This window comes from Balaenoptera musculus, chromosome 5, assembly GCF_009873245.2.
Source record: "Balaenoptera musculus isolate JJ_BM4_2016_0621 chromosome 5, mBalMus1.pri.v3, whole genome shotgun sequence".
In the NCBI taxonomy this organism is placed as follows: domain Eukaryota; kingdom Metazoa; phylum Chordata; class Mammalia; order Artiodactyla; family Balaenopteridae; genus Balaenoptera; species Balaenoptera musculus.
In genome coordinates this window covers 136,306,852-136,322,444 of record NC_045789.1, presented here as the reverse complement: position 1 = coordinate 136,322,444, position 15,593 = coordinate 136,306,852, and the positions used below count along the sequence as shown (strand labels likewise).

The 15,593-nt window shown below is 50.7% G+C and overlaps 2 protein-coding genes across 11 annotated transcripts in view; one reads left to right on the top strand and one right to left on the bottom strand.

Moving 5' to 3' along the window:
* Nucleotides 1–254: 254 nt before the first annotated feature.
* CCDC96 (coiled-coil domain containing 96) lies at nt 255–3,326 on the top strand. The gene has a single exon (XM_036852099.1). It carries the CDS (start codon nt 419–421, stop codon nt 2,090–2,092), a length of 1,674 nt encoding a protein of 557 aa, XP_036707994.1. The 5' UTR covers nt 255–418; the 3' UTR covers nt 2,093–3,326.
* Nucleotides 3,327–6,931: 3,605 nt separating this feature from the next.
* Nucleotides 6,932–15,593, bottom strand: part of TBC1D14 (TBC1 domain family member 14) — a 101,204-nt gene continuing 92,542 nt past the window's right edge. For 9 of the 10 annotated variants that reach the window (XM_036853748.1, XM_036853741.1, XM_036853745.1 and 6 more), the window contains 2 exons: nt 13,235–13,493; nt 6,932–9,657 (listed from right to left, as the gene is read on the bottom strand). In XM_036853748.1, coding sequence (XP_036709643.1) covers nt 9,592–9,657; nt 13,235–13,493 — 325 coding nt within the window. In that variant the 3' untranslated portion in view covers nt 6,932–9,591. The remainder of the gene's footprint in view (nt 9,658–13,234; nt 13,494–15,593) is intronic. The other variant, XM_036853744.1, reaches the window with a different exon arrangement.

Genomic DNA, 15,593 nt, shown 5'->3' with positions numbered 1-15,593 from the left:
CCGGCCGCCGCCGCCGCCGTCGCCCCGCTGCACCGCGCAGGCGCCCCGCGCGCGCCACCGCGCGGGGGCCTGGCCCGCCGCTCTGCGCCTGCGCGCCCCTAGCGCCAGCCGCCCGCCCCTCCCAGAGTCTCCCCGACGCCCCGCCCCAGGCCGGGCGCGGGGAAAAGGGCGGAAAGGAAGCGCGGCGGACGCGCCACGCCCCTCGTGGAGCGAGCCTACGCCCTCCCCCAATCAACGCTACCCGTCGTCCGGTCGCGACCTCCCATTGGCCTGCTCTTGCTAGGAGGCGGGGAGAAGGGGACAGGGCGTCAGGCGGACGTCCAGCCAATCGCCGGGCCCACCGCGCGCGCCCCTGGTTGCCCCTGGAAACTTAACAGCCTGCAGCCGGGGTCCGCGGCGCCGGCCCGGAGGGAGGGAGATGGACGACCGCTCCGACCACACTGGCGACCCCGAGAAGGAAGATGGAGATGTGGAGAGCCTGGCCTCACGGCTGTCCGGGATCAAAACCAGCTCTGGCCCCCAGTCCCCGGCCGAACCCGCGGAGCCGGAGCCGGAGGCCGTAGAGGCTTCAGAGGAAGGCGCCGAGCCGGCCGAGTCCCAGGAACGGCCGGCTGCCACCGAGGTTGCTGACGAGAAGGGGCCCGGAGAGCCGGAGTGGCCGGCCGAGGCCGAGGCGGAGGCCGAGCCAGGGGACCTGGCGGAGGCCGGGCCTGAGGAGCCAGCCAAGCCGGAGCCCGAAGGCGGCCCCGAGGAACCAGAGAAGGAGGAGTGGGAGGAGAAGGAGGAGTGGGAGGAGGAGGAGGACGAGGACGAGGAGGAGGCGGAGGTGGCGGCGGAGCCGAGGAGGAAGGAAATCCCATCGCAGGTCTCTCTGCAGCAGGCCACGGCCGGCAAGGAAGAGGCTGCGCCAGGTCGAGAGGCTGAGCGCGAAGGACAGCTGGCGGAGGAAGGAGAAGAGAGCGAGGAGAGCGAGAAGAAGCTCGTGCAAGGAGGCCTGGGGAAGACCGAGGACGAGCTGGGGGATTTGGACGAGGGGCTAGAGCTTGGGAGTTGCGATTGGACTGAGGAGGTGCAGACGCAGCAGGAGCAGCAGCTGCGCGCCGAGCTCCTGGAACAGTACCGCTCCCTGATGGTGGCGCGAGGCCGCTACCAGCGCTACAACATCTACCTGCAGCACAAGATCTTCGAGGCGCTGCGCAAGAAGAAGGGCCTGGATGCAGCCGAGGTGCCCGAGAAGGGCGCGGAGCCTGAGGCCCCCGAGAAAGAGCAAGCATACCTACGCCATCTGGCCATGCTGGAGGATCTGAGGAAGCAGGAGTCAGATGACCTGCGCTGGTACCACCGCGAGCTGGACCAGCTGAAGCAGCAGTGCAAAGAGAAGCTCTCCCGGGCGGAGAAGGAATGGCGACGCTTGCAGGCACTCAAGAAGCAGGTGGTGATGCAGGCCATGGGCAGCTGTCGGACGAGGGGTGGTCGCCAGGCCGCTCTGCGAGAGGTGGAGCAGATCCAGGCGTTGGAGGATAAGAAGGAGAAGGAGATAAGCGCCGTGAGGCTAGAGAACGTGCAGCTGAAGCAGAGTTTGGTGCATTTTGAAAACAGGATGAGGGCCCAGGAGGACCTGACAGAGGGCCTGCTCCTGATAGATTTTGAACAGCTTAAGATTGAGAACCAGACCTTCAATGAGAAAGTCGAGGAGCGAAATGAGGCGCTTTTGAAACTGCGCAGCAAGGTGACCAACAATGTGCAAATAATAACCCATGTGAAGGAAAAGTTACACTTTGTGGACATAGAAAATGCATGTAAAAAGTCAGAGCTTATGGAGATTGAGACTCAGGTGGCCCTAAAGAGGGACATCTTGACCAAGACTAAGCAAGCCCGAGACAGCCTGCGGATTGACAACATCAAGCTGAATCAGAAGTGCGGGCTTCTGGGCAAGGAAGCACTCCTTCGGGACATGGAAGAGAAGGTGGACAGGACTGAAGAGCTCAACCAGCGCTTGGAAGCCCTGAAGCACCATCACGCTGGGCTTATTCTGTCCTGCAGAGGCGTGAAGCAGAAGATCAGGGAGGCCAAAGCCTTTCTGCCTTCTTGACGGGAAGAGTCAGCAGAACGTCTTCAATCTCAGCAAACTTCATCCTTCGTTAACTCTTATTCTCCATTTCTTGCCATTCTTACAAAGGCCTATGATGTTTGGGATGGAATTGTGTTTTGTATTCTTAATTTTTCAGCTTCCCAATTAGTGCTGTGCACAAAATTGAGTTAGCACTCAGTTCATACAGGGTTAAGTAAAATGGGTACAGAGGAACAAACAGGGATGACTTACTCCTCATAAAAAGCTGTCAAAAGCCCTTTTATATCTGAGCAATTCCATAATTTCAGTGTCCTGACACTGAGGAGAACTGTTCTTCCTCCATGTGTGAGAGGGTTCGACAAATGGGCAGGGTGCCAACAACATTCCTGTGCATTAAGCTCAGTGTGAAATCCCCTGTGAATGCACTGAACTGTGTGGTCCTGAGTCGCCGGCTCAGTTCGAACCTCACTAACTCCCTTAGTCTAAAATTGTTATGCATGTAAGTAGCACTAGCTTCTGGGGTAATAAAAAAATAGCCAGGAACAGGAGGAATGAGAACCAGGGAAAGGAGCTGACGTTCCTTCGTCTCTCCTTTTCCAATGAAAGGAGGCTCAGTCTGTCTGCTTAACTGTGAATGTTTGTTTCTGGCTCAACGAGTCTTCAATTCTAATGAAACGTTTTCTTGGATCCACGAAAGAAATGCATTGATCTGTGCCAAAAAATGAAATTTTGTTTTCCAGTGAAGACAGAATGGTGACTGTATTGTGTATTTCGCCAGGTGCAAAATATACGGACTGGCGACTGCCGACTGTCCATAAGCCTTCTGTTTTCCGCGAGATATTTTCAGATCTTGGACCCTCACTGTGCACATGATTTTCCTCTGTATCAAATATTAAAATGTCTCTCATTCCTTGAGTTCATGTAAGAAACCCCTGGTAGGTCTATCTCCTTAACCTGGAATCAGTGATGAATATTTTCCGGTTTCTTTGATGCTTTTGGGAGCTAGGGGCTTGGTTTTATTTCTTCTTAATCTTAGCTTGAATTTTGAGATGTGCAGATTTGGGATTAACAGTATTCTCTCATCCCTAAACTTAAGAATAAGAAAGATCATAAGAAGGGTGATCTCTTTTTTGGTGCTAAACACCTTTAGAAACCCTTCTTTCTCTAGGCAGATGACTCAGTTGGTTGTGAGAAAATCACAATAACTTTCATCTTTTGATGACATGATTTTGTTTTCTAAAGTGTGTTCCCCTTAAACCCAATAAAGGTTGATTAAAACTCCTTTTCTTCAGCACACTTATACACTTTTTTATAACGTACTTATCAGAGCGCACAAACGTTACAAGGAGAGGAGTAAAAAGCTTTGCCTTCCTTCTTCCTTCTCCTCATCCTTTACAATTTCTGTCTTCTCTCCATCCTATTCATCAAGACCTAAGTGAAGTAGTGAATCACTGACAAATAGAACTTGGTTTTCCCGGTGCCTCAAACTGAAAGCGACACAGGTGCACTAGGTTCTCTTGTGGCTGAGGAGGCTTGAAAGTCAAACTGGCAATAGGCTCGGTGCCTTCACCAAGGGAGCAGCTTTCATTATCAGTGTCCGGCCCCTTGGTTCACTAGAGAGAATAGGTATTTTCAGCTGATGCTGAACCACTGGCAGTTACCCAGGTGGATCCAAACCTTTCCTCATAAGCCTTCAACCCAGTGACTAGCAGGTCTCTGAGAGCACAAAGATACAAAATAGACTGATGAGGCTGGCCTTGCTTTAAGCAGCAAAGCTACCGATGGTCTCTCAAATTACATGACCTGTGCTGGAGGTGTTCCAATTGACTAGAAGATAAATAATCTTCTGTGGATTATTTCATAACGAGGTTCTTTCTAATGAGATTATAGGAGAACTCTTGATCATGAAACAGCAACACATTCACAAACTGTTTTAGACAGACTGCTGTCCGAGGAAGAATGCCAGGACCCTAAAGTATCCTCTCCCCTGTCTTACTGACAGCCCTCTGCACCCCACAGCAGCCTGCGTTTAGCCCCATGCCAGCCTTTGACCCACCGCTTTGTGACTGTCTGCTTCGTCCTCTGTGCCCCCGAGACAAAGGCCCCGGAACACAAGGACTGTTGGCTTACCATCCGCCTTAGTGGCCAAGCACAGTGCCAAGCACATAATCAATGTTGAATAAATTTGTTGGACTAATGCATAATGTCAGTCTCATTTTCTGAAAATAAGGGTTACTTGAATGCCTATTGTATGTCAGGCACCAAGTTCTATGTCAGATTCAGAAACAATTACAGGTAGAAAGGAGGATTTCTCACGAAGTGCAACCACTGAAGAAAATGACAGGGGAGCAGCTTGCAGCCACGGGAAGAAGGACATACGGAGAGTTGTCCATTCCAGCAGAGACCCTGCCTTCCATGAGGGGAGAGTTAAAGAGTAGTGCCTGAGTTTGGACTAGAAACCCCTAGAACTAAGATTATTTTTATGAACACTAAAAGGCTAAAGATTTGTTTTTCATCTCCTTGTCAAAAAGTACAGGGCCTGAAAAATGCAGGCACGAGAAAATTTGAATGAGATGTCACATGAAACCAGCCTTCTGGGGTTTTTTTTGTTTTCAACACTTTATTCTAATTTCGAAATACAAATGCACAACCACTTCTAATCTTCAGGTAGACAGCCAAGGCCTTCCTTTAAGGGTAGATTCTTTGATTCTCGAATGACTGCACCCATTTTGAATTGTCTATGGATTTCAAAAACTTAAATTTCTTGTACAACAATCTCAGCGCAGACTCCATTATTATTTTCTTTCAGAATCCTGGCCACACCACTTCCTAAATCAGGCAAGTTGCTCAGCGTCTTTGTGCCTTGGTTTTCTCAGTACCCATTTCAGAGTTACTGTGAGGATCCAACAGATATTTTATATAAAGGCTTAACGTAGTGCCTGACACATAGTAAACGCCTAACAGATGTTAACTATTTTCCAGTTGTCTCACCCACACCCAATTCCATAGCATTTTAAAGAGATCTGCCTTTATTGAGACTTTTCAAAGCGTTCAAAGTGTTCTTAGAAACAACAATTTCTTTTTGCACCATCGGTTCACATAACATTAAATTATGTAAATACAGTAACTACTACCATTGGCATAAACAAACTTTGGAAAAAGAATCACAATGACTTACACTCAACTCGTAGATGTGGACATGCCAGAGAGCAGCCTACTGGGCCAGGAACATTCAGGGTGAACTAGCCTTTTTTAAAAAATTGGTCTCAGTCGGATGTGTCCACTGTTACAGTGGGTTTTTTGTTTGTTTTTGGCAGCAGTGGCAGGAGAGAAGCAGGCACTATCTGGATAGAGCCCCAGGCATCTGAAAAAGAAACACTTTTTCATTGGTAAATGAAAATCATTTTTTGGTGACATCACATTGGAAATGTTTTACTATGTAAGTGGAAATACATGTTCATCTGCAGCCATAATTTAGATTTTTGCCACTCAACAGGGGTGCCTGTCTATAAAAAGAGTTAACGCACCCCAATTTGGTACTGTTTGTTTTAAACTTTCAGGTAAGCCTTAAGTCAGAGTGATGAAGCATGCAAATGCTATGAGTGAAAAGGACTCCAGGAGCGTACCTCCGCCGCTTCCCATCTGAGGGCTTCCTTGGCTCTAAGCTCCCTCCGCTGACCGCGCCCTTCCTCTGGTCCACCTGGTGACCAACAGCTAACCCCAAGGCCCCGCTGGGTGGCCGGCACCTCCCCACCCCACTGGCAGCACCTCGTTCCCTCTCCTGCCTTCTCGGCAGGCTGCACACTGCAGGGGGTGGTTTTTGAACTGACAGCCCCCAAGTTTCTCTCGGGAAAACGGTCCCCAACTTCCGCTCCCACCCACGGCTCGCGCGCTGCACGGGGGTCCTCCCCCAGGGGCCGGCCGTCGGGCATGGCTCTACCTCCTCCGAGCTGAGGTCAGAGGTCCCAGAGGAAAGCTTCCAAAGGCCCCAGAGCAACGTGTTCTCTGGGGAGGGGTGTTTCTGAGCAAGTGCTGGGGAGCCACCAAGGCCAGAGTCCGAACCCCAGCTCTGCCACCAACTGGCTGTAGGGGCCCAAGCAGATCGCTTCTGAGCCGCACCTCAGAAATGGGGCAGTGACAGAGCCGCCGTGGACGTGAATGAGGTCAGCCACGGAGCACTCAGCCCAGAGCCGGCGTGGGTGGAGCAGTGAGCGAGCCCCCGGCGGTCAACCCTCGAGCACCCTCGGCCTGCGGAGGACGGAGAGCACAGGGCAGTGGCCCAGAGCGGTGAGGCAGGTCACTCGCGGAGACAGGACCCGAACACCCCACGAGCCGCGCGTCTCCGAGCTCTGGAAGGAAGAGCGCACCGAAACGCGAGCATCGCTCTGCCCCGCTCTGCGGGACCTGGTGGCCTTCTCCTCGCTCACCGCCGCCACGGGCGGTGCTGCTGGTCTCCACCCCGGACGGGGAGGGGCCACGGCCACCCGCTGACGTTACGAGGCCCCGAGCAGGGTCGAAGTAGTGTCAAGAGCCCGGCGGCTGGCCCAGAAAGCCCGATGACCTGCTCGCACGGGCGGCAGGCTCAGGGATGTGAGCGGGTGAGCGTGGCAGACACGTGGGGACGAGGGGCTAAAGCCACGGGCGCTCAGGCTCGAGGAGCAGCTAGCCTGGGGCTCCCATCCGCCTAGAAGGGGTGCAGCGCTAACTTTCCAGCCCTTGACTAACTTACCATAACTGTACCATCTTCTTTATTTAACTGAGACTAGTAAGTGGATTTTAAAATATTCAAACAGCATGACACTCAAATTTTACCGTACTTCAGGGTGAGAACTCCAACTTTAAAGCAAACTGCCGTGAACGTAAGTAACAATTTTACATGACTTTTATTTAATAAAACCACATATTTACAATTGAAAAAGTCCTAGTTTGATACACTTTACTAAATAAAATTAAAGGTTAACTGTACAAGCAATTAAAACATGATATGTAGCAAGTGTTATCAGGGGTTTTCTATCAGCAAACTATTTAAAATAGTCAAAAACTGAGCAGTTAAAAAGTACCCTTTAAAGTGAACGTTTTTCCAGATGGGATTTCAATGACTGGTGGGGACACAGCATCCGACTCCGAAGTGCCAGCTGCACAGAGGTCCCAAACCTGAAGCCTCACATCCTGAAAATCAATGGCACGGGAAGTGGAGAGGGCAGGGTTCCAGGGGCTGCACTTCAATTTCTGCTTCCAGTTTTCCTAAACGAGAATGTGAAGCAGAGAAGCACAGCCCTGTGCTGTCCGGCAGCCCTCTGCGGAAAGGGGCGAAGTGACCCTAGACTGGGCCTTAGAACTTCCCGGCCTCTGAAGTGGACGCATCAAACCAGCAAGAGCTCGTGTGGTCCCTGGACAGGTCAGGAAAACCTCCTTTGAACTAAAGATTTGGAAGTATTCCAGATTGGCCTGGAATCCTGTTTAAAAATGTAATGCATATATGGTGCTATCCAAAGAGATTTACGTCAAACTGTCTGACAATAATGTTGAGGGCTTGGGGTCTGACTATACATGAAGTTGCACAAACGCATTCTCAATAACTTGCCCATGCCCCTTGCTACATCGCTTTCTGTCACCACTTAAGGAACATCTTTATGTACAGTAAGAAAATATATACATCTTTCAAGAACAGAAAGCCCATGTCATGGAATAAAACCAAGTATATCCGTGAGGAACGGCGTGACCGGGCTCGCGGCCTGTTTCCCAGGCCGGGCTCAGCCTGGGTTACACTCAGCCGCATGAAGTCAGGGAACGGCTGCGTCTGGAAGGCTGCCAAGAGCTGGGTGAAGACAGAACACCTCCAGGAGGTCAGGCAAGTCAGCGTTTAAAGGCTGAGGCAGACAGTGTACCAAGACGCTCTGCAACCTCCCTGGAGAGTTCAGCCAGGAACACAAGGGAAAAAATGACACACGGAACACAGCTGGGACGGAGGGCATGAGGATGGCCACTGGCTCGGCACCTTGCTTTGTCCCTGAAGTGTCATCGGCGGATATGGCAGATATAGAAAACCTATAAAAATAATGCCGTAGTTAGGCTTTACCCCAACCCGTATCTCCCTGCCGCGCGCTATACCCTCAGAGCCGAGGGCGCTCCCGACATCAGGAACCAGGTCAGCTGGGGGCACTCCCTGGGGGTGGGACAGATGGCTGAGAAGGGCTGCAGGGCAGCGGGTGCCCTTGAACCTGGCCTACTGAGCGCGCCAGAGACCAACATGCCAACGCGTTAGCATGGAACTGGTTTCCATGGAGACTGGCCTGTCCTTTGGACTTTTCTGTGCCAAGACTGTTCATGTCTTTGAATTTGGATAACCAAAGTCCTCAATACAAAGTTCTCCAAACTAGTCAAGGAAAAGCTAGAACGAAAAAGTTGCTAACGAACTTGGGGAAAACCAGCTATGCGGGGGAAAGGCTGCCGGCACGGATACTGGGAATCCTGACAAGACGTGTGGGCTGCTGGATGCGTGCTGCTAGCTCCTCAGTCCTTACAACCGTCCGTCCGTAAGTCAAGTGCGTGAGGCGGGATCACCGCACGCAGGACTGCGCCTGCCGTTTAGGGGACAAGGGGAGTGCGCTGGCAGAGCAAGGGAGCAGCCCCCAACCCCGCCGTGCTGCGCCGGCCTCCACGGGAACCAGGAGGGTGCAAGAGGGCGCAGGTCTGAGCACCCTCTTGCCTCCCCTCTGGCTCAGAGAGGCCGCCACCGTCCGTTTCCCACCAGCGTTAAGCCCGTCTCAACTGCCGCGGCATCTCTGTGCACGGCTCCTCCTGCTCGAACTCGCCGCCACCGCTCGACAAACGTGGGCGCAGCCTCTGGGACAGCAGGGCTCCCCCTGGAACCTAAGCATGCACTGTCAGCCCTCCTGCTGGAACTTTGTCAAGGCAACGTGGTAGAAGGTCAACCTGAAGGTCAGATCGTGTCCCGGGGAGCCCACGCGCACTCGTCAGCGGCTGTCCTGTGAGAACCCATTTTCCTGTAATGTTATCTTTGGTAGTTGGGCTTTAAAAACATGACCTGCGGCCCTGGAAAGATTATCTCGGTAACTAAATCAGCAATCCCTTTCTGACGAAAATATGTAAATACGAGTCAATAACATCTCTGAGGTCTCCCAAATAACATTTCTCATGCACCCTGGCTATGAAAAATTGTAATGTACTTTCCAGTAGTTGACATAAAAGCATTACAATTTAATTAACTTTTGCTGAAATGAGGGGAGGGGATTAGCCACTGCCCTATTTTTAAACCATGCAGAATATGCAGTGGTTGGCCATGGCCATCATTCCACTGAGCTTCTTAAGGCTTAGCCTTGGTTTAATTCTTTTAAAAGTTTTTTGTTTGTTTTGTTTTGTTTAAGGCCAACTCCAGCATTAGGAATCAAACATGAAAATAGCCCCTGTTCTTCGGAGCTGCCAGTGTGTCCGCCTGAAACAACACAGGTGCCCCTTGGAGAACTGCTTCAGTGCCGAGCGCAAGTCCACCTGCCGCCTCAGTGTCTGAGAGATGGGCTTCCTTTCTCCATTTCCCGGCTGTCCTTCTGCAAGGCGGTCAGTACCTGGGAATCACAGGAAGACATCGGTGGGTGATCTGCAATACACACTGAGCACAGGTCCTGATAGCCTCCTGTCACCTGCCACTTCTGCCTCCCCACCTGCCACTTCTGTGGTCCGTCTTCCACGCCTGCATCCAGACCCACCCTTCCGCACGGAGATCCAACCACGCCGTCGCCGGGCTACCGTCTACAACCGCTTCCCACCAGCCAGCAGGTACCAATGTCAAGGCAGGGCTACAGGGCTCTGCTCCTTCCACAGTCTGGCTCCAGCCCCCGCAGGCCCCACTCTAGAATGGCAACGCCCTCCGGGGCCTCCACACGCAGCTGCCCCCGCTGCCCTGCCCCTCTCTCTCCACCAGCAAACGATGCATCCTTCTAAGGCCTCAGAGACATCAGCTCCTCGCACGCCTTCCTGAGAGTTCCCAAGGCAACTTAGCTCCTCCATCTCGGTGCTCGGCTCTTAGTTAACACCTTTGTTTTTTAAAAACATTACATTCCACTCTGATTGCTTAATAACAGCCGTGACGTAACAATAGGCCCCATTTATCGCATGCCCACTCTAGCCAAGCAGGGCGCTCACCAGGCACCTCCAGCGTAGCAGCTGTTTAATCCACACAACACTGTATGTCACCTGAACAAGAGACACTCATACAAGTGACCCGCTAAAAGCCAAACAGCGCATATGGACGCAAACCCAGATCTGTCTGACTTCAAAACCACGGGACTCTCTGTAGCACCTGTGCTGAACTACTTGGGCCAGGCTATGCCACTTTAATTGAATTACAAAGTACAAGGGGTAAAGCAGAAACATTTTATGTGCGTTTCAGATAAATTGCACAGAAGGGCCAAGGGTAGAGAAAAGTCCCCCTCTCTACCTCTAAGCAAATGACACTTTCAACCAAACACAAACATTGAACTGTTTTGTAACACTCACCAGGATCTTAACCTTAAGCACAGTATTTAAGAGAAACGTGCATAAACCACAATTCCCATGGGCCCTGGAACTAAATAAACTCACTGATGCCTACCATCAGGCCAACTCCTATTACTGTCCCACTACTAGAGAGTGTCCTACTATTTAATAACCTATGACCTGGTTTTAACCAATAATTTTCACCTAAAATGCAAGGAGCAAAATGACAGATCTGGATTCAGTCCTTCTCTCTTTGCGTGTCTCTATGGGTATGCCGGTGAGGGTGGGGATAGAGGGAAGGACCAGTGAAATACTGGGATGGCCAAAAAGTTCGTTCAGGTTTTTCCATAATCTTACAGAAAAATACTAATACTAATTAAGGATTTCAAGATGTAGCCCCATATTTTCATTCTGCGTTGCCCATTTATTTCTTAATCAGAGAAAGGCTCTTCTTCCCTCTCGCCAGATCCCTGATAATTATATAGCCAGTCCTGCTCACACATGAGCTGAGTTGTTTTAACGGCTTTACTGAGATACAATTCACATACCATACAATTCACCCATTTAAAGTGCACAATTCAGTGGCTTTTAGTATCTTCGTAGATATGTGCAACCCTCGCCACAGTCAATTTTAGAACATTTTCATCACCCCATCCTCCAGCTATCACAGCCCTGCCCCCCACCTCGCCCATTCCCTTGGCAACCACTAATCTACTTCCTGTCTCTACAGATTTCCCTTTCTGAAATTGCGTAAGAGTGGAACCACATAGTATGTGGTCTTTAGTGTCTGGCTTTTTCACTTAACATAATGTTTTGAAGGTGCATCCACGTTGTAGCATGAGTCAGTACTTCATTCCTTTTTATAAGCTGAACGTATTTATTTCAGAAATGCAACTCATGTCACACTAAGCACAAAATAGTGCCCACCCCGCCCTGTAAAACCAGGGGAGCATTTCACAGTATCACCCAAGGGCCCACTATAGCAGCTGTGCTCCTTCCCAAAAGCCGCAGATAGGAAGGAAGACCACCAGCCAGAGAGCATCATGTAACGGGACACGGAGGTGAGGGAGGACCAGCCCGGGAGGCAGACCAAGGACCCAGGTGAGATGGGAGCCTCTCTCTGGTTAACAGATAAACAGGCACTGAATTGTACACTTTCAAAAAGGTGAATTTTATGGTATGTAAATTAATAAAGCTGTTATAAAAATAAAGAGGCTGCTAACTGAGATCAAAGAGAGTCTAATCACCTATGAAGTAATCTGGCCAAACCTGAAAACTGACTGAACCGTCAGATCTGTCAATTTACAGGAAATACAGAGTAGAAGGACCACGTTAAACACCACCACAAGGGACTTCCCTGGCGGTCCAGCGGTTAAGACTCTGTGCTTTCACCGCGGGGGGCACGGGTTCAATCCCTGATCGGGGAACTAAGATCCCGCGTGCTGCGCTGCGTGGCAGGCATGAATGAATGAATGAATGAATGAATGAATAAATTTTTAAAACACCACAGGGATAGAACCAGCAAAATCCAGATGGTGGGAACTGCTATTGGACAAATGACCTCGTTTCTTCAATGAATAAAGGGGGAAGGGAGAAGTGGAAAGATGGGTAGCCTATACATTAAAAAAAAGACTTAAAAGACCTTTCAACCAACTGCAATGTGTAGACCTTATTTGGATCTTGATTTAAGCAAACTATAAAGCTACTGCTGACATCTGAAAACAGAAATCAGAAACTGACTGGATATTTGACAGGCACATGGGGGTTCGTTATTCTGTTTTATTCTGTTTTTCAATGTACTTTAAATCTTCTACTAATAAGAAAGATTAATCAGAAACAAGCATTGCATGGCACACTTGAGCAAGTACAAGCCTCCCCTAGGACCTGAGGCTCAGGCAAACTGAGCATGCGCAGGGTCAGGAACCAGGGTTTTATTTTTTCCCTTTCAGAATGATCAAGACTAGAACCAGACAACTCCAGCCAATCCCACAGGGGACGAAACCTAAGAGGGATGTCCAGAGGAGAAGCGAGGAACCTAGAAGCAGCAGGCCAGGGTGGACGCACTCCCGAGCTATCAGCTCAGCTGCTCCGCTAACAGCTGCTGGAGCCGGAGCGACATATCCCCACACCCAGGGGAGCCCTCCTCCCGCCCTCCCCACCCTCCTCCTCCTCCTCCCGCCCTCCCCCTCTCCCCCCTCCCTCCCCCTCCTCCCCCCACCCTCCTCCGCCTCTGCAACTGCTGAGAACACACAGTTCACCTCTTTGGGCCTCCTTTGTTTATCGGTGAGATGGGGACAAGTTTGTTCCCTTTGTTTTCTGTCACTGACATTTAAAAAAAGGGGGGAAGGCTTGTTTTACAAAATACTATCTAACACGGAGAGAGTACTGTGACGGCAAACCAGAAGTTCTGACCTCCCAGTGCCACTGCAGAATGGGTGGGAAGGCTTTTATTCTCCAGCCCCTTCTTCTGGCAGAGACCCAGAGAGGAAACGCCTGCCCAAGACCCCCCTGTGGCAGAGCCGAGCCTCAAGCCCAGGTCACCTCACTTCTAGCCCAAGAACTACTTCAGAGAGGGCTGTTTCCTCAAAGGGCACTCGCATAACTCACTTCCTGAATCAGACTACTGAGACATTGCTCTACGGAATAGAGAACAAAAGACCCGCTTACCTGAGCCCACTTCTTGTTTCGACTTTGCATCTGAACTGTAGCTATGGAAGCAAAAAGTTCCTCTGCAGGCAAGTCCTCGGGCAGCCGCGTTAGGAACTGGGCTATGTGAATGAAGTCCATCTTGGTCAGGATGTCCTCGAACAGCTTCAGGAGGCCCAGGGCCGTGCGGAACAGAAACTCCTCCCCGTCACGACAGAACACATCCCATACGCGACAGGCCAGATCCAGGGGCAAAGATTTGCTATATAAAGTAAAGATCCTGGAAAAAAAGTTTGAGTTTTTCACATTCTGGATGGCACAAAGAAAGAGCTCTGAATTCAGGTCGAATTCATTAAAATGCTCCCTGAGTTAGTCACTTTCATACTTACACTGCTGGGAGGGAGGAGAAGCCCTAGGCCTGCATTCACTCTGACGGTCACTTTAAACATTTTATAGAACAGCATTATCAGGGAGCTTCCCTGGTGGCGCAGGGGTTAAGACTCCGTGCTCCCAATGCAGGGGGCCTGGGTTCGACCCCTGGTCAGGGAACTAGATCCCACATGCATGCTGCAACTAAGGAGCCCCTGAGCCACAACTAAGGGGCCCCCCCTGCCGCAACTAAGACCTGGCGCAACCAAATAAATAAAAATTTTTTTAAAAAACCAGCTTTATCAGCTTTCATAGAGAATCTCAAACACCGTACAGTTTCTGAATTAGACATCAATTACTTCTACGTGCAACACATATTTACCGTGCACCTACTATGTGCTTATTACTCTGAGGTAAGTGCTAGATATAAGGTTAATAAGGCAGACAGAGCTTAGAGTCTGGTGGGGAGTAAAAACAGTAAAAGGAAATGTATAATTCAGGGACTTCCCTGGTGGTCCAGTGGTTAAGACTCCACGCCTCCACTGCAGGGGGTACACGTTCGACCCCTGGTCAGGGAACTAAGATCCTACATGCCACGCAGTGTGGCCACAAAAAATACACACACACACACACACACACACACACACACACACACAATTCAGCATACACAAATACCCGTTACTTCTGAAGAGTACCATACACTTTTCTCCCAGTAGGGGTCAGCAAAGGAACAGAGTAAATTTTTCCGAATAAATCTGACAGTGGGTTACAAGAAACTGATCTTATATTTAGCAATGCAAACCATCAGATGAAAAACGTAAGTGAAACACAGATATGTATTCCCTTAAAAAACTGTGATGATCACAATTCAAACTACCAAATACAGTCTTAGGTGAGCAAACAGGTCTAACTAATCATCTCTACCCTGGACTTGGGCCTATGTCACAAAGCAAGGCGAGTCCAGGTCGAGATGCAGGCCAAGCTGATTCTCTGTGAATCCGCCCTCCCCGCAGTTGTGAGACGCAGCCCGGGTGCCATCTCCGGGTGCCTCCTGACCCCACCCGCTTGGGGCCCCGCTCTGCCCCTGTGCTTTGCCCACGAGCCGTCTGCTCCTGTCTTCCCCACGGACACTGCCCAAGAGTAGGGAGCCCGCCCACTGCATCTCCATCCGCAGCATCCGGCGCAGCATCCGGCAATCTCTGCTGAGGAAGTGTGTCCACAAACTCCCAGTCCGCTTCAGGACGTCACCGGTGTTGGTGGCTCTCACTGCCTTCTTCCCAGCACTAGGTCTCATCACAAGTGGGGGCGCGTTCTCTAGCCCTCCTGCAAAATCACTTTTCCACAGGTTTCAGTATTTCCTTAGTGCCCATGCTGACTCGAGACCCACAGGGCCCGTGAAGGCAGCTGAGCTCAGGTGCTGGACTCCTTGGTCAGGAGGTAATGTCACCAGGCCTTTAACAGCAGGACTCTCACTCTCCTACAACAGATCCTACCAGAAACATTACACCGGGACTTCGCTGGTGGTCCAGCGGTAAAGAATCCTCCTTATAATGCAGGGGACGCGGGTTCGATCCCTGGTCCGGGAACTAAGCTCCCACATGCTGCGGGTCAGCTAAGCCCGTGTGCGGCAACTACTGAGCTTGCGCGCCTCAACAAGAGCCCGCGTGCCGCAACTAAGACCCGACGGGGCCAAAAGTAATAAATATAGTAAATAAATAAATAAATAATAAATCTTTAAAAAAAAAAAAAAGAAATGTCACCCCATGCTGGCAGTCCTGCTCACAGGTTTCACAGGCGCGGGCTTTCTGTCTGCCGCAACCTCCAGGGTGCATTCTACTCTGCCTCTCTCCCCCTGGCAGGATGCTCTGCGAAGGAACATTCACACAGCATGCTGAGCCCCGATAACCTTCAGGGCTACCCCCGTCAGTGCTTCACAAGGTTCAAGAAAGGCATAATAATTTAGATTTCAACTCAGATGATGGAAGAGGGAGGCAGATGTCAGAGAAAAATC

Excerpts from the sequence above, each read along its gene's own strand:
- CCDC96 (XM_036852099.1), top strand. The coding sequence starts at position 419 with ATGGACGACCGCTCCGACCACACTGGCGACCCCGAGAAGGAAGATGGA.